Source organism: Micropterus salmoides, unplaced genomic scaffold (genome assembly GCF_014851395.1).
Source record: "Micropterus salmoides isolate LMB-PRFRI ecotype aquatic unplaced genomic scaffold, ASM1485139v1 Ms_hic_scaffold_13, whole genome shotgun sequence".
NCBI lineage: Eukaryota > Metazoa > Chordata > Actinopteri > Centrarchiformes > Centrarchidae > Micropterus > Micropterus salmoides.
Window position 1 is genome coordinate 11,448,313 of NW_024040374.1, and position 18,817 is coordinate 11,467,129.

The 18,817-nt window shown below is 38.5% G+C and overlaps 1 protein-coding gene across 1 annotated transcript; it reads left to right on the plus strand.

Annotated features, from left to right (window-relative positions):
- The first annotated feature begins 4,066 nt into the window (after nucleotides 1-4,066).
- On the plus strand, nucleotides 4,067-18,617 carry LOC119900527 (cartilage oligomeric matrix protein). The gene is made up of 19 exons (XM_038715556.1): nucleotides 4,067-4,246; nucleotides 7,489-7,562; nucleotides 7,996-8,047; nucleotides 8,361-8,509; nucleotides 9,292-9,429; nucleotides 10,164-10,241; nucleotides 11,282-11,434; nucleotides 11,964-12,068; nucleotides 12,486-12,593; nucleotides 12,716-12,875; nucleotides 13,169-13,287; nucleotides 14,230-14,282; nucleotides 14,398-14,591; nucleotides 14,706-14,884; nucleotides 14,994-15,042; nucleotides 16,189-16,385; nucleotides 17,202-17,374; nucleotides 17,662-17,801; nucleotides 18,223-18,617. Exons 1-19 carry the CDS (start codon nucleotides 4,180-4,182, stop codon nucleotides 18,279-18,281), a joined length of 2,247 nt encoding a protein of 748 aa, XP_038571484.1. The 5' UTR covers nucleotides 4,067-4,179; the 3' UTR covers nucleotides 18,282-18,617.
- Nucleotides 18,618-18,817: the final 200 nt, after the last annotated feature.

Sequence of the window (18,817 nt, forward strand, 5' to 3'; positions counted from 1 at the left end):
ATGTGCCTAGTTACATTCACCACCGGTTTATACCAGCTCTGTAAAATTCACCAGTATTCAGAATCACCTTTTATATTTTTAATAACTTGTAATTATGCTCTTTGTGAAGCCTCTTTCTGTTGTGTTGTAATGCAGTCAATCCTAACTGGGTTATAAATGCTCTCTTAAATTATTTTTGAGCAAAGAACAGTTTCTAACACTGTATATACAGTACATTGCACTTACTGTAAATATAAGTGTTAAAATTCCACAATTTAAGATGCATGTAAGACCACCGCTGGTCTTGTCAGGATTAGCCTACTATGTCTTCATAAACTCTCTGTTATGTAAGTCTGAGGCCGTTGGGAGGTGACAGTAAAGGTCTGAGGTGAGCCTGAGGTCACGTCCTGAGAAACCTGGAAGCCCCCTGCTGCGCTGACAAACTCTTGTAGCAGAAGCAATAAAGCATCACTAATGAACTTTGCAGGAGGTTGTTGCACTCAACCTTTAACCTTAACATTCCTTGCAGCAGCAGAGAAGATCAGGGAGGTAAAAGCTATATTGGTTATGTTCGCAGCACTGTTGGAGCTCACATACAGAAATCATCTTAGCAGTATAGAGAATGCAGTCCAAAGGTTTATTTTATCCTCCTTGGTGTCATGAAACTTATTGATACTCATGAGAAAACTGGATAATTTCTGTAGAAGATGCAAATGAATGACAACTTGAACTTAAATAGCTCAATATAATAACAATAATAACTAGAACTGCAAGCAGTTGTAAGCGGGGTCCAAGCCTCCCAGCGCAAGCCGACCCCCCTGGCCTGGCGCCTCTCCGCGGCTCGGGGGGCCCGTGGAGAATAAATGAGCAGAGTTATAAATGAAAGGGACTTGCGGTTATGGAGATGTCAAATGAATGTATGCCTATGGTAGTGTTATTTGATGTCCAATTAATAGCACCAGCTAGAGGCCGATTGACGCCAAATTTCACACAGGCCCTTGGGAGGGCGTGCCAGATAACGTCCTCGAGTTTGGTGTAGATCGGACATTGCAAATGTAAGATCTGACATGACATCCTGTTTTTAGCGTTTGCGCAAAAACGCATGTTAGCTTATAATTCCCTCTATAAACTTTGTTCGGCTTGGTCCAGAGATTATCCGTGCCAAGTTTGTTGTCGATCGGGCTTGCAGCTTCGGAGGAGTTAATTAAAATAGGTTTTCCAGTTTTCGAGATTTGGCAAAATGAAAAGGTCATCGCACAGAGGCGTGTCCTACACCATATGAATCAGCAGCATCCCCCAAACACATTAGACAAAGGTTTAAGAATGTGCGAGGTAGTGGTCCGTAGTTATGAGGCAAAATGTCCTTTGTTTGAAAATCCCATTGAAATGAATGGGATTGTCCGACGGTATTTCAGCTTCGATTATAGCGGCAACTTTTGAATTGCACCAATTTTTTCAGGTGTCATGAGGGCCCCATGGGGAACAATTGGCCCAAATTTGATATCAATCAGAGTTGTGGTTATGGAGATATAAAATGCATGTAAGTAAATGGGATTTTTTTTGCCATCTTTAATCTGCAATAACAGAGCCACCTATGGGTATATTTGGGTGAACTTTAGGGCCTGTAGTAAGGGGACCATGCTGAATAATTCGGCAGTGGTTATATGTCAATGTGACTTGTGTGGTTAGAGAGGAAGAATTTCTTCGGATTAAATAGCGCCACCTAGGGGTGAGTTGCACCAAATTTTGGACAGGCCCTCAGGGGGGCCTCCTACATTAATGCTCCAAATTTGGTGTCGATCGGCCATTCCAAAGTGAAAATATGACATCATTTCCTGTTAGTAGCATTTTTGGCAAACGTTTGCTAGCATATAATTGCGACAATTTTTGCGGGATCAAAATTTCCTCTACAAACTTTCATCAGTTTGGTCCAGAGATTATCCGCACCAAGTTTGGAGGAGTTAATTAAAATTCAGTTTTCGCAATGTAGCGAAAAAAAGTTTAGGCGGAAATGGGCGTGGCCTATACCACGAGATTCAGCTCGATCCCCCGAACACGTGAATATAAGGTTTTTGATATCCACCTTCGTGAGCGGGAGTTCCAAGCCCAAACGCGTTGACCTTGCTTATAGCGCCCCCTATAGGTAGAAGTGTGCAGATTTTTGCGCCTGAGGTACTCATGAGGCTGCGAACCTACCTTGTGAGTATGGCATCCCTAGCAGTTACCATCTAGGCCGCAGTATCAGTTAAGAAAAAAATATTAAAAATCCGAGCAATTACAATAGGGTTCCCAGCTCTGCTGGTACTGGGAACCGCGATGCCTTGCATTCACGGGTTCCCAGCCCACTCAGGCTTGGACCCCTAATAATAATAATATTATAAAACATTACACTAACTAAAATAATTAATGGTCTAAAATTTAGCATTTTAACTGACACATTTACATAAATGCTCTTGAAAGAGGCAAAATTTAAGCGCTCACAATTTAAAAGCACTGGGAGATTTGGTTCATTAAACTAAGTCTGCATCTCACACTAAAAGAAAGCAGTTAAAGAAATTGTTTGCTCAGGTAACTTTAGGTGTAGTAGGCAACATGCAGCAGCAACACAGCAGGCATGTTTTGTGGCAGGCATGATTGTTTTAAACTGTTGCTCAACACTTAAAAAAATACTCCACTGATTTAGCATTGCATTCCTCACATTGTCGGACTCAAGATAGATAAAGTCGATAGTCAAAATCAAAATCAATCTTGCACACATTCTTCTTCCTTGTCAAAACCTGCCGGCTACCTACAATGCAACTCGACCACCGGAAGTTCTGTGAGAGGTTTGAGTGTCTTATGCTAGTAGCGCCTAATGTTTCAAGCCACTAGTCTCAAGCAGAGATGAGGAGCAGGCTACAGAGGAGATATGCTCACTTCTTCCTAACTCCACACCACTTCACACCCGTATATTATAAATATAGTTTATTTTCAGACTTGGAGGATTCAGCCTCAACCGAATCTGACTCAAGTGACATCAGCAGAGGCAATTTATCAGACTTCATTCAGCTCCCTCTGGAGCTACAGGTTTTATAAAACTCTTTTCACACATGCAGTAGTACTCTTCAAACCTATAAACAGACTTTAATTTGTAAAATCTGAGTAATCATTGTGATCAGGACCAACCCCCTCCACCCCCCAAAAAAATGTCACTGCCAGGAATGTAACCACCATCTGCTGATCCCATCACTGAGACACACACACACACACACACACACACACACACACACACACACACACACACACACAATGCATTTGTAATCCTGAACCCATAAACATGGGTTTGTTGTATTTTCAGATTTTACGTAAAAACAGAGTTGTGGTTTTTCTGTGTTACTTCAGATGTCAGAGGCTACTTAAAGGAAACATTATACATTTGTGTACATTGTGTTTACTGATAATCAGCCAATGTAAAAATAATGGTTATTGTGCAATGCAGCATGTCAAACACAAAGTTTATAATGTGTATTAAAAGAGCGTGGACAAATCATAAATTGGTAACATATTAAAGCAAATACTTTCATTCCTTACTTGTGGAGTTATTGAATTTCTTCTCAGAACGGTCTTTCACCAATAACTTTAAACCTAATCGAGCGAGCAAGATTTTGAATGTGTATGGAAAATTCTCCTGCAGTAAAGGTATGAAGATGAAAATGAAAATTACCTTTTCATTAAACAAACAGTAAAATTATCCTGAACAAGTAAATTCAGACCTTTTGGTCAAATGTTAATACAGACCAAATTGTAGTTTCTTGTTTACCAACTAACCAGCTAATCAACCAGGCGATTTAAGAGCTTTGACAAAAAAAAAGTTGTCTCTTTGGTACAAAATTAAGGCCCAAAATGAAGTACTATCATTCAAACAGAAAGCAGAGAGGTTGATGCTATGTGCGAGGGTATAATGTGTTGTGTAATAAAACTCCTATTCCCATTTCTTGAACTTGTGAAATAGTGGTTTGCAGTGGAGCTTTAGAGGAAAGGACGGGGTTGATGCCAGGGAGGGGGAGGTGGAGCGGGTTTATAAAAACCAGAGCAAGGGAAGAAAAGACTGCTGGAACCAGGTTTGCAGGACCAGCACTGAGTCTGGCCTGTAGGCAGAAGAGAGAGACAGGGCGACGCTGCTGCACCTGAACAGTAACATTTTGTAGCTCAGGTTAAACCATGCTGTGGTATTTGGGGCTGACCTGTGCGCTCTGCATGGGAGGACACATTGCAGCAGGACAGAGAGGTGAGAAAAATATATTGTATTTTGGAGTCATTATTTTTGCTTTGGGCTACGCAGGTGGGAAACAACAAGTCAATAAAATAAAACTTGATTAATCTCTCTAATTAGATGTTTGCCAGAGAGGCATTGGTGGTTTAAATTTGCCACTATCATTCCCCAGTATTTACATGAACTTACATGAATTATGAAAAATTCTACATAAAAAAGTATGAATATAAAGTGTCGACCATTATTCAATCCAAAGTATAGTTTATTGATACTACATACATAGAATCTGTACAAATTGAGAAACAACATGAGTAAAATCTCTGAGATGGATGAAAAGAAAAATTAAACCAAGGTTTAATTAAATTTCTCTATTGTTTCATCAGTATTTTACAATATAAATGAGCAATTTGGGTTTTATTTCTGTGCAAAGCTTTTCTGAGTACACAACCTTCACTTGCACGCAGTGAGGGAAAACAATCACTGAGCACTCTGTTGTAGAAGTCTCCTTTAGCTTTCTATTAGCAGTGAGAGTGATTTACTTCCAGTATCTTTTCTTCCTGCTGTGGAATCCATTGAGTAAACAGAGTGGCTACTAATGGGAAGACCACATTTCCTGCACTTCACACTCAGGAGATTTCTGCCCTTGCACGGCTCCTCTGGGGGAAGATGTGGGGGTCTAAGTGATTTGGAGGGGCTGAGGGGAAGGGGGGTGGTGGACGAGTGTTTGGGTCAATTAGTAGATTTAAAATCACAATTAGTAATCTGACCACACCTGAAAATCCCAGACTATTCCATATTGATTCGAGATAAGCTTAATGAATCTGTCATCGAGAGAATAACTGTTTTTTCTTTTCAGTGTGAATGAAGTGAAAAAGTTAGTGGCTAACAGATATTTTTATAATGAAAATAATGTGAAAAGGATAGCTGCAGATCCCCTTTATGGAGCTTTATAGTAACTTTCAGCTTATTGTTTAGCTGTCTGCCCTGCAACTTTAGTGTTTTGGCTCATTCTCACCACTCCCAGTGTGTCATTTTTGGACACAGCAGGCAGCCAAAAAGCTGTAAAAACTCACTGTACACTACCTGCTCACCACCAAACAGCAGACAGACAGTTAGCATCTAGCTTCTGAACATAGTGGAGCATTTAACGACTAAAGAGCCAGATATGCCAGATCCCTGGTATGTCAATGTTGTGTTCACAACTCTATTGCAGATTTAAAGTGAACTTTGTTGAATTTTTGTATTTTATTTGTTTAAGTCAACACCACCCGATTATAAGACAACCAGGCCTTGTGAACAAGCCACATTAATTCACAAGTAACTTATCTTTGGAGAGAGCTTCGGTAACCTGCCATCCACCTTTTTATGCTGTTTGTAGTTCATCTCATTGTCTCCTAGTTAATCACACAGCAGTTCTTTAATCAGAGGGCATTTGGTGCTACTCAAGAGTCAGGTGAACTACTCTTTTTGTATAAGGCTCACCATCATCATTTTCATCTCTGACAGATGTACAGTCGCACAAAGGAAATTTTCTATTTCTATTAACTGTGACACATTCATTGTTGGATTGTAGGAAAGTTTGAAAGAGGACAATTTGCACTGAAAATCCAGATTATATTCAAACCTGGAACACTTACTGGATTTCACTGTAGAAACACAAATGCCTGCAGAGTTAAGTTCCTGTAAGCACACAAGCTTGAAAAATGTATCATCCAGAAAATCTTCCATATCATTCCATATCTGGAAAATCTATTTTGCAGCTGCAATCAAAACATCTCTGACTCCAGAGAATGCGTGGGCCGTGGATACAAATGAGGCCTGTGGTGGCTGAGGAACGTCAGGAATTAGACTTTGGTATTTGACAGGTAGTAGATCACGTTGTACAGGAGGCCATGTGTGTTGTGTAGTACATGTCCATTTTTGCTTGTGGTCACAGATGTTCAGCCATCAGGAAGACTGATGAGCTCTATGCAAAGACATGGAACAAAACTTTACATCAGTTTGTTTTGTGTTTGAACAAAACCGGTTGACGTGTTTATTTATAGACGTGCCTACCGGTATGCACATTGTGCACACACACACACACACACACACACACGCACGCATAATTTTAAGGTACTTTTAATTTACTTGAGTGTTTCCATTTTCTGCTACTCAATACTTCTACTCCACTACAATTCAGAGGCAAATATTGTACTTTCTACTCCTTTGACTACCTTTGTGAGAGCCAACCCCAAATTCACTCTTGTTTTGGAACGAGTTTTGTCCACTTGGTGTTTCACCTCACTATACGTGTGGGGGTTTTTGGCGCTGTGCCAGCTATTTTCATAGCTTCCTCACACCCTGCACACTGTTCTTGGCTGGAAGCTACACACCCTCACCCAAATGTTGCTGTCCAGAAAAGTACCGAACACAGCATAATAATATCACCAGTTTACTATTTATCTTCATAGTAAAATTCATAGTAAGCCAACTTTACATGTAGAAGATCAAGTACACAATTTTATTCTCACTGTGGACAACATAGCACAGTTCAACAAACTAGTAGATCTCCCCCTGTGGTTAAGTAAGAGCACCATAACACGTAGTGGGAATTATCGCATGTAGTGCATGATAGACTGTATGACTGCTAATGGCTGATACTCGCACATTAGTTTCTAGTATGGGTAAGTAATACCAGAGACGTTTTATAGAAGAATTTGGTAATACACCTGCCAGTATTAGACGACCAATAGTTTTGTTGTAGCCAGATACCTAATAGCAAACAATTCAATGTTGTGATGTTAACACAGTATATCCTTAGCTAACACTCAGATACAGCTGGTCAGTTTCTGGTTGCCATGGTAATTAATAACGTCTAACTATTAACCACACCCCCATTCTCTGTTTGAGAAAGAACATTAACCAAAAACTTTCTGGAGGGGATCTTTAAGAAAAAAATATTGAAGTACTTCTCCCACCACTGGTTGATGGTAACATTACTAATAAGCTTCAATTAAAAAAGACAACAAAACTTAAGAATTAGGGTTTGTTAGTAAAGTGTCAAGACAAAAACATTCCTAAGAATAATATAGTAACGTAATATACCGTAAATAAAAGTATAACCCTCTGCACATTATGCATTTGTAACTGTCTCAGAGTTCACAGTTGAAAATCAAGTTGTATATGTGTGGACTCGTTCACTAGGAGGGTAAATCAGCTGGTTATAATACCTGTGATTGTATCATGTATCTTTTGATTTTTTTGCCCCTTTTTAGATGGAGAAATTATCAGTCAGATTAAAATGACGAACCTTGCACTGGCAGAGATTAAAGAGCTTCTGAAACAACAGGTGAAGAACACTTTAAACATTTAGACAGCAAGAATTATGTTAATATATATCTATTCATAATGTTGATGATCTACATTTTGTGTATCTAAACACAATGCATATGTCTCTGTGCTTAGGAGCTCATGTGTGTTTGTGTTTGCCAGTAAAGATGAGACTGAAACAGAAAGTTAAACTCATAACCAATCATTTTCCAATAAAATCAAATGCATTTGAAATATGAAGAGATAAAACAGGATGTTATGGATTTTGTACAATTTACACTATCCCAGAATGCCTTACTGACAACATAAACTCAAAAGTTATCTTAATTAATCAATTTGAATTAAAAAATGATGATGCCTTTTTTATAAACCTGGACGGCTGATTAGATTGAGTTTGATAGACTCTAAATAAACCAAAAATCAACTTAATGTTGATTGATTGAATTTTCCAGATAAAAGAGATAGTATTCCTGAAGAACACTGTGATGGAGTGTGAAGCCTGTGGTGAGTTAACCAGCTGAACAGACACTCTTATCAGTACTTACAACACAAGCATTTTTCTAATTTAACAATGTTTTCACACTTGATTGTCAGTTTTTCAAAGGAATTTGAAGCTTTGGTTGTCGGCCAGATGAATCTATGCTGACGGCTAACAACAGCACAATATTTCTATATGTTGATGGGCGTTCCATATCATTATTTAAAGCTAAAATACTACAGAATCCGTCACAACAATTTGGATGAGATGACATAAATCAGCATGTGAAGACATTTCAATGTGTTGAAACAGAGGATAGTTGACCTTCTGTCTCCTCAGGGATGGGAGGAATGCAGCCTCGTCCCTCCTGTGTGCCCAATCCCTGCCACCCTGGGGTGAAGTGTAAGGAGACACCTCAGGGTATTAAGTGCGGACCCTGTCCTGAAGGCATGGAGGGTAACGGTACCCACTGCACTGATGTGGACGAGGTACGCAGAGATATGATATGATAAAATAAAACATAATACAACACATCCATGTGATATTATTGCAGCAGGTTGTCAGTGGCGGAAGAAGTATTCGGATCTTAAGTGAAAGTAGCAATACCACAGTGTGAAAAAACTCCACAACAAGTAAATACATTCAATTGTCATTCTTTCTGACAGGGTTTAACTATTATATATGACATTTTGGATTAATATTACTTCTGCATTCGTGTGTATGTTACATTGTACACATATCTGTTTAAGTTTTAGCTAATTACTTTAAATACTGTTGGATAGTTTAATCTAAAGCAGAGCGTTCAATAAGAATGTAAAAAGCTGCAGAGTTCCTGTATATGTTGATTCTCATTGGGATCAATAGTACAAGTGACTCTTCAACATTAGAAGAAGTCACTTCAATTCGATTATCAACAATTCACCTATGGCCCACCCAGGGGTGTCTACAAAACTGTTAGGATAGGAGAGTTACATCTCTTTCATTCTTATTGGTTCTTGTACTTTAGTGACTTCATGTAATTACTAGCATAACTCCAGTTGTCAGGTACAACTCCAAGAGATTTTTAATCAGCCTGAATGAGTGAAAACACCTGTGTAGGTATACATGGTCTTTAATTTCAAAACTAATAAAATTGTCATTAATGAACTTCCATATGTTGAACTCAAGATCAAAACCCATTTGAAAGTAATGGTCTTAGTGAACTGGTGTAATAGAACCAGCTTTGGACTCCTGATGAATGTCTTGATGTGTGTTCTCTTGCTCTTGGCAGTGTACTGTGATGCCGTGTCACATGGGTGTGCGCTGCATAAACACCTCCCCGGGTTTCCGCTGTGGTTCCTGTCCTGCTGGATACACTGGCCCCCAGGTCCAGGGCGTCGGCCTCGCATACGCCACCGCCAACAAACAGGTCAGCGTCACTGAACACACAGATACAAACAAACACAGTTCATGTGGTGAAAAGTAACTAAGTACATTTACTCAAGTACTGTACTTAAGTACAATTTTGAGATACTTTACTTGAGTATTTTCATTTTATGCTACATTATTTCTACTCCACTAAAACTGAGAGGACAATATTATACTTTTTGCTAACTTTCATAATCAACAAACAAATAATGATGTATTATTACATATTAAGATAAGACCTTGTTGAGGAAATTCAACAAGGTCTTATAAGACAATAAGATGTAATTCTGATACTAATCAGTCTTTCGATTTTTTATATAATACTGATATAACAATGTTGTTAGTCACCTACAGTTTTTGTTAAGCAACCTATGTAATTAAACATTTAAAAAGAGCTGCGAAAAATGTCAAGATGCTGAATTAATTAAAATAACTTCTACTCTTTTTAAGATTGTTTTTGACAAAACCTGTAGAAGAAACTCCCCTCTGCACCTCAACATGTTTATCTTTGCTTCTCACCACCTCTTTCCTACATTTATCTGAAACACCCCCTCACTCTCTTTTGCACATACAGTGTGTCAAACAGCGTGCACTGGTCTGTTTCAGCACCACATGAATCCTAAATACATCGGCTGTGTCTTAACTCTGCTGCACTTCATTTTTTTCCTGCCTCTTATTCCAGTCTTGATCCACTGAAGTCTTTGGATGTTCTTTCTGCCTGTTTTTCCTATCAAGGTGTGCAAAGATATCAATGAGTGCGAAGGCTCCAACAACGGAGGATGTGTGGTGAACTCTGTCTGCATGAACACACCTGTGAGTGAAAACACCAGGAGTTTACAATAAATCACTGTCTGTCACATTTGAGGGAAATCTGTGGCTCATATACAGAAGTGACCCATAGCTCATAAACCCGTAAGAAAAAACGTAAGGTTGAAAATACAAATTCACCAGAGGGAAGGACAATTCTCAGTGAGCTCTCAGGAAAAAGTGTAAAGTAACAAAAACATGACTTAAAGCAAGACTGTGTAACTTATAAAAGAAAAAATAACACAATACTTCTCTTACGAAAGAAAAGCTGAATTCATAAACAAGACAAGGCACTCAATTTAACACATGCAGATTTTTTGTTACTATAGCCTCACTTGGTCTGGTATGACCAGTAGCTTATGATGGATAATGTTAGCAAATTTTAGATAGATATTTCTGACACAAGTTAGATGGCTAAATTTATGACGTGTTTACTTACAATACATTTTAGCATTAACTATAATCATTTCAGGTTACAGTACCGTTTAAGGCCTCTTTAAACTGTGTAATAACAGCAATTTGCAGGTTAATTGCATGTCGCAATTGGTCGCAATCTGTGTCAAGCTTCGCGTTATCACTTTTGATTTGCTATAAAAATGTAGCAAGCAGGGATATCATCAACTCGTATCATCCATCCATGCCGCTCTGTGATGTTGCAGCAAACAAAAACACAGGCTTCAACTTTTTTTGATTGCCTCCATATTTTTGTTTGTTTTTTTTAACTGAAAATTGGAAATGGAGCTTACAATTTAACATTGGCCACTGTAGACTGTGTCAGTTAATGTCATATTCTGATTAGTTGCTTTGTTGTAGTTCTCACACTGTCAGAATTCTTATGCTGTGTTTTGTGTCTCATACTACAAAGAAGAACAACATGTTTGGGACAAACTCAGTTTGTTAGGAGCATAACTGTGGTAAAATAAATATAACCCAGTATAACCCGTGTAAAATACAAGATAGTGCATAGTTTATCCCTCTTGCTGCTTTGTGTATTCTTTAGAAGTTCTCTAACAACAATACTAATGTGTACTACTCTGTGTCACAAGGGCTCGTTCAGGTGTGGACCGTGTAAGACGGGCTATGTTGGGGATCAGCGACGAGGCTGTAAGCCTGAGAGAGCATGTGGGAATGGCCAACCCAACCCATGCCACGCCAGCGCAGAGTGCATTGTCCATCGAGAGGGTAAAATCGAGTGTCAGGTGAATCAAATTTCCACTTCTCGTTCTGAGCTCATATTTCTCAGAGCAAAAGTGGGCAGTTTCATACTTTTGATGTAAGAGTGAGGATTTACATGTTTTATGATTGCAAAGTGTAAAGATCTTCAATTTTGATTCACTAGTTTCTCTTTGCTGACTACACTTCCCAACAATGACAATGAAAGTGGACTTGGGCTAATGGGAAGCTGACATGGTTGAGATTTTTTTGTGCACTTTTCCCATGTGAATAACACAATACACTCTGTCTTTGACCCTTCACAATAATTTGCTTGTGTAAAATCTAGAATATACACTTAAAATAGATGTAGCAGTAAATTAAGTTCTTCTAAATGAGACAGGCAGGTACAGCTTTAAATATAGAAGTTATATTGTTTCGAACAAAGTTGCTTGTGCCAGATATTGTGAAATCAAAGGTCTGTTGAGCACTTAGGGTCATTTGGTAAGTTATACAGTACACAACAGGACCATTGAAAAGAGTCTGTGCAGTATATAAAACATTATCTGTCCTCAGTGTGGGGTCGGATGGGCTGGAAACGGCTATCTCTGCGGGGCTGACATTGACATAGATGGTTTCCCCGATGAGAAACTGGACTGTCCTGAGAGGAACTGTATCAAGGTGAGTCTCCTTTATGTCCACGAGAAAGCTTTAAAAACTGGGGAGACAAAAACATTGGTCATTAGCACAAGCGATCACAATTTAGTCATCTGCACTGAATAAAATATTTACAGGCATATAAAGTATATACTGTATATAAAGTTAGATTTTGTTGACATGCCGGTAAAGGTACTGACTGAAGCCATTTGTAAGGCAACAACATGGAAACAACCACCGTGTGACCACCATGGGACACCAAAATTCTAAACTAAAACTAACTAGTTTTAGCATTTCTTGAATTCAAACATGTTCTCCATAGTAGGAGAAACTGATTCAAAACACTGTATATCTAACACTGTTGCAAACTCCAAAAAATTGGAGCTGATTGAAGTTTTCCCTCTTGTTGTCTACTTTAATAGTGAGAGTTTTGCTTTCCAGGATAATTGTCTCACTGTGCCCAATTCTGGTCAAGAAGATGCTGACAGTGATGGAATTGGAGACGCCTGTGATGAGGACGCAGATGGTGACGGGATCCTCAACACACAAGTTTGTACATAAAAGACAGTAACAGGATAGTAAAATGATTTAAAGGACATCAAAATTAAAGAACAGTATGTGTACACATATGTTTTTTTATTCTTACAGAGACTAAAACAGCTTCTTTACAGGATAACTGTGTGTTGGTGCCTAACGTAGACCAGAGGAACATTGACGAGGATGATTTTGGCGATGCCTGTGACAACTGCCGCGCTGTCAAAAACAATGACCAAAAAGACACAGATGTGGACAAATTTGGTGATGAATGTGATGAAGACATTGATGGAGATGGTTAGTATTCTTTTTTTTGTGCACACTGTCCCTTCAGGATTTGTTATAGTACTGATGTTTTGAGTTATGAACAGCAGGTGGCAGCTAATCAAAAGTGGATTAAAACGTAAATTTAAAGCTGCAAATTTGGATTAATTGTACTAGTATTTTTATCAGATAGGGCTATAATGTGAGTTATGATTCTTTGACACACACAGTAAATACAGCTTAATTAAGTCTGTATCCCAAAAAACAGACAGAGATGGAGTTTTAAGGCAAGAGCAACCTTTCCCTCATACCCACTTTAATCTCAGGAATCCTCAATCACCTGGATAACTGCAAAAGGGTTCCCAACGCTGACCAGAAAGATCGTGATGGCGACAAAGTGGGAGATGCCTGCGACAGCTGTCCTTATATTCCAAACCCTGACCAGGTCAGAAAGCTCTTTTACAAACATCTCATCAAACATCAACACCTGCTTCTGTAAGCTAAAAATGTCACCTCTGAAGATGTATTTGAGTTAATTTGATTGGTAAGTACATACAGGTTTAACTATGGACAAAAAGCACAAGAATGTATATGGAAGAAATAGGATATGGAACGTTGCAAATGGGTGTGGTTGCAACAGTGAAATCTTAAGCAAAGACAAATTATGGCAGGGTAATAAAACAATAGTGATAATTATCGTGATATAATTTTTGTCAATAACAATATAACTACTGGTCAATAAATGTCCAATATATATTTGATTTACTTAATTTGAATCACAAACAAATTAGCTCTTAATTTTTCTATTTTATTTTGTTGAAGAAAGGGGACTGAAGAAAGATTTTTCTTAATTTTCTCATGCATGTTTGATTTGGCATTTATCGTGATATTTATTGATGTCAAATTATATGAAATGTTTATCGTGATATCATTTTTGGCCTTATCGTCCAGCCCGAAGATGAATTAAAATCAGAAAAATCTTTAAAATATGAAATATTCATGACTTAATAAACAATCATAATAAAGATGCTGCTTCACCTAAACTGTGTAGGTGTGGTTTGACACACAGTGGCCTTGTAACATAACAAACAAACAACTCCAGATTTTGATTAAATAACAAATTTGCAAAAAATGACATCACCTTCTTCAGCAGTGCCCACCAAAAAACAGACAGAAATCTCTGTTGTAACTTTGCCAAAAGGGCCTTTAAGAGAACACTGACCAATGACATCTGCACAAAAAGCAAAAAACAACTTAACAGCAGCGAAAATCTGTGATGGTTTAGCTCCTCACCTCACCTTGCTGCAGTGATGTGGAAGTGTACAAGGTGTGTCACGCAGACTTAGTTCAATTTCATACTAATAATAATTGATTTCATCTTTCTCAGACGGACGTGGACAACGACTTGATTGGAGACCCATGTGACACTAACAAGGACAGGTATTGTGTGACTTTATCAATCACATCACACACGTTAACTTTTATTGATCTGTGTATGGAGTGTATTGGAGGAGACCAGAATCTGCATGTGCCAGTAAAAGTCTCTCTTGTCCAGCGATGGTGACGGTCACCAAGACTCCCGGGACAACTGTCCAGCCGTCATCAACAGCTCCCAGCTGGACACCGACAAGGATGGCCAGGGAGACGAGTGTGATGATGACGATGATAATGACGGCATCCCAGACCTGCTGCCACCTGGTCCAGATAACTGCCGTCTGATCCCCAACCCCCTGCAGGAGGACTCCAACGGTCAGTAATGCCCCTGACTTACAGTAGCATAATTTTAATTTATCTCACGTCTAATGGAATAAACAAATAAAGAAAATGTTTTGCTCTTCAGTCCATGACACTGTATCTTTTCAGGTGATGGTGTGGGTAATGTATGCGAGAAGGATTTCGACAATGACACTATCATCGACACCATCGACGTTTGTCCAGAAAACGCCGAGGTCACCCTCACCGACTTCAGAGAGTACCAGACGGTCGTTTTAGATCCGGAGGGAGATGCACAGATCGACCCCAACTGGGTGGTGCTGAACCAGGTTGAGCGTTTTTTCCTGTCTTGTTTATATTTTTTTTTGTGTCCCAAAATACTGAACATCTTCTTATTTCGATGAACTTTCACTTAAATCCACTCTTTTTTTGGTGCAGGGAAGAGAGATTGTCCAGACTATGAACAGTGATCCTGGATTGGCTGTTGGTAAGAGCATTGCTATCTAAAGCAACAGTTCAAACATTTTGAGAAACTGAGTTAAATAGTAAGTAGGATACAGCTAGGTTAGAGCGGTGGTGTCCCCAACCACAAACCCTCAGTGGGATAAGTGCTGGATACAAAAAAACGCTAAAAGATGAGAGGTTGATGTTTACATTGTATATTTTTTGTGATCTATTGATTGGAAGTTTGTGCAAGACTTCTGTGAATTATACTGGTGTGTTTTTTTTAGCCTTTTCACATGGAATGACACACATGAACGTGATTATGTCGTCACTGGACCTTTTGCTATGTATATTTTCCTCATTTCCTTCCAGTGGGTATTTAGGATGAACCTGTAATTGGTAGAAACTTCACTAATAAAATTTAAAGGGAGGTTTAAGACTGATACCACTCTGGAAAGAAGGGTAAACAGCTAGCCTGGGTCTGACCGAAGGTAACGAAATCCTAAAATTAGCACCTCTTAAAGCTGACAGTGAACATGTCTGCTAACTATTTCCCCTTGTTTACAGTCTTTATGCTAAGCTAAGCTAAGCTAATCTGGTGGATGTAGCTTCATGTTTAGCGCACAGACATGAGAGTGTTATTTAGCTTTTCATCTGATGCTCAGCAAGAAAGCGAACAGGTGTATTCCTCAAAATGTCTAACTATTTAAAATAAAGTGATTTACAGTATCCTGAGTCCACCCTTTATTTAAATAGGTGCATCCCTTTAAGTTCTGTAACTGAAATGTATGGTAGGCCTGTATGCTACAACATTGTGCAATGTTAGTAGACTGAACTAAGTTCTGAACGTTGTCAATTACAGGGAGATACTCTATACTTGTACTAAATTAGAAGTAAAGTACACATGGTTTTAGTTAAATTACAAATGCAGGAAAAAAAGATCATCAGGCTATGGGTCAAAAAATTTAGCTTTGGAGTTCTTTTATAAGCAACATATGTTCTGGATTTCCATGTAAAGACATTTTCTAACCATTTCCCACTCACTCAGACCAAAAACACAAAATATAAAGTGAGGCAAATTTTCATGACGTTCAAAGATTGCATAAATTCCGCATTGTACTTTAAAACAGCACTTTGTTTGTCTTATGAGACACCCAGTGACACCTGTGTGCAACGATGTCTCCACCAGGCTACACAGCTTTCAGCGGCGTGGATTTTGAAGGGACGTTTCATGTAAACACGGTAACGGACGACGACTACGCAGGATTTATCTTCGGGTACCAGGACAGCTCCAGTTTCTACGTGGTGATGTGGAAGCAGGTGGAACAGATCTACTGGCAGGCAAACCCATTCAGAGCCGTGGCAGAACCAGGCATCCAACTGAAGGTGACCGGAAAAAACCAATGCTAAGATAAAGGCCTATTCAAATTTTAGATTGTTAGCTGATGTCCTCCTGTGGATTGCGTAGTACTGTTATACTCAGGGACACCTTTAATTTAACTCTTTAACTGATGTATAATTAGGTTTTATTATGTACTTTAATTGCAAACATGACTGTTGCAGAAATTTAACAGTTTAACAGCACTTGAGTTATAAGAAATACCAGTACCACTTTCTGATAAGGCACCCCACTATAAAGGGTTTATAAGCTGTAATAAATAATTGATTAATGTAAATGTATAGAGCAGTTGTAAGCCATTAATAAGAATAGATTTTGGGTTGCCAAGTTGTGGAAAAACCTCATCCAGCATGAATTTGCTTTTCTTTGTAGCCCTCTCTAATTCACTAGGAGATCCTCTAATGGACTGTTCAATCACTTGCCTTCTGGAAAAGTGCTGCAAAAGTCACTCACCTGCCATTATAAATCTTAATAAACCATTAAAAAATGTTCTCACACTAATCCATCAAGTCTGCAGTTGTACATGTTAAAGAACTGTTTATAAATAGAGGGTCATCCAGATTGGTTAATTAATAAAAGAGCTAAAAAGAAAAGCAGGCTGAAGGATGTTTTTTTTCACAACTTGGCAACCAAAATGTTGTTCTTATTAACAGCTTATAACTGATCCATAAAGCAGTAATAAATTATTTATGAGCGATTAATTACACAAACTTACAAGAGTTGCCATGCTATGCTAACTGATTTACTGCAATCGAAGGACGTTTCAAAGAGAGATGCTTCTTGTCATTTGTGGTGTTGAAAAGGCTGTGAAGTCGACCACGGGTCCGGGTGAAAATCTGAGGAACGCTCTGTGGCACACAGGCGACACAAGTGACCAGGTCAAACTCCTGTGGAAAGATGCTCGCAATGTTGGCTGGAAGGACAAGACTTCTTACCGCTGGTTCCTCCAACACCGACCTGCCGACGGATACATCAGGTACTGACTGAGTTAAAGGAATACTTTCCCTATTTAGGGAAAAAAAGTACTTGTCTGAGGTAGTTACATGAGAAATATATTTATCAATTCAACTGTGTGCATTTAGATGGGTCCGTGACATGTTTAGTGGAGCTAGCACAAATACTGGAAGTTGGGAGAAACCTCTACCAAAAGAGAAAAAATAAACCTAGCTGCCCCTAACTAGTCTTGCTTAAGAATTAACTCCCACAAATCCTGAATCCATTCGTTCCTGTGGTGTTTGTTACCTGTGGTCTGTTGGTGTGCAGAGTTCGCTTCTACGAGGGTCCTCAGATGGTGGCGGACACAGGTGTTATCATTGACGCCACAATGAGAGGAGGTAGACTTGGAGTCTTCTGCTTCTCCCAGGAGAACATCATCTGGGCCAACCTGCGTTATCGCTGCAACGGTGAGTCAAGTGTCCGATTCTGTGTCCAGAAAGTGCTCTTCATTCCTTCAACAATTCATTTTCTGACCTTTGTCACAATTACATTGGCATTTGGGTTTGCATATTTTAATGACTATTAAAATAATTAATTAATGAATTTTAATGATTATTAGTCTATTTTGATAGAAGTTTTTTTTTTTTTTTTTTTTTACAAATGAACAATATTTAAGGGACATCACATTTAGTTGTTACAGTGCTACATAGTTGAAAAAAGCTCAACATGAAGTTAACATACATAAAAAGATTAAAGAAGGCATAGCCAGCATGTAAACATAAAAAACTGAATGAGCATTCTGATCAATTTAGGTGTGTTGTGTGAAATTATTATTTTTCCTTCGTTTGCTCTAACAGTTCTTTCTCTTCCTGTGGTTTCTCTCTCCAGACACTCTTCCCGAAGACTTTGACACCTACAGAGCCCAGCAGGTCCAGCTGGCGGTCTGATGACAACAAAAGACCACTGGGGAATTCTGGGAGGACTTTCCAAAGTAGAACTGGCGTCAGAACATCAGCGCTTTGGAAACATTTATAAAAAGTCAACCACAAGAGTCTGAAATATTTTATACATAAAAGCTGATCGCTATGTTTTTAACTCCTGCAAGAAGAGGAAACAGCAGTAAAATTACATATATATAATAATTATAATAATAATGTAATGTTTAGTTGTTACTGAACTAAAATTTCTTTCATAAATAATTATAAAAATAATCATTTGTACTTTTGAAAGAGAAACTATTGTAAAGATTTAACTGTCATGAATAAATGTGAATTTTGGTGTAATGTTCAGTATCTGGATGAATTTAATATGTCTGCACAGCTGTGCCTATTCAAAAAATACTTATTCTAGTCTTTAACCAATAATCATAGAATATTTGCTTATCAGCTATTATTTTTTAATTTGCTAACATGTCAGATGGCTTCAAGTCCGGAGATGTCTTCTAAGCTTAAAAAAAAAAAGACTGACAATAATATATTTTTGG

Coding starts and splice junctions, on each gene's coding strand:
- LOC119900527 (XM_038715556.1), top strand. CDS start 4,180: ATGCTGTGGTATTTGGGGCTGACCTGTGCGCTCTGCATGGGAGGACAC. Junction 4,247..7,488: donor CATTGCAGCAGGACAGAGAG/GTGAGAAAAATA, acceptor GCCCCTTTTTAG/ATGGAGAAATTATCAGTCAG. Junction 17,802..18,222: donor CCTGCGTTATCGCTGCAACG/GTGAGTCAAGTG, acceptor TTCTCTCTCCAG/ACACTCTTCCCGAAGACTTT.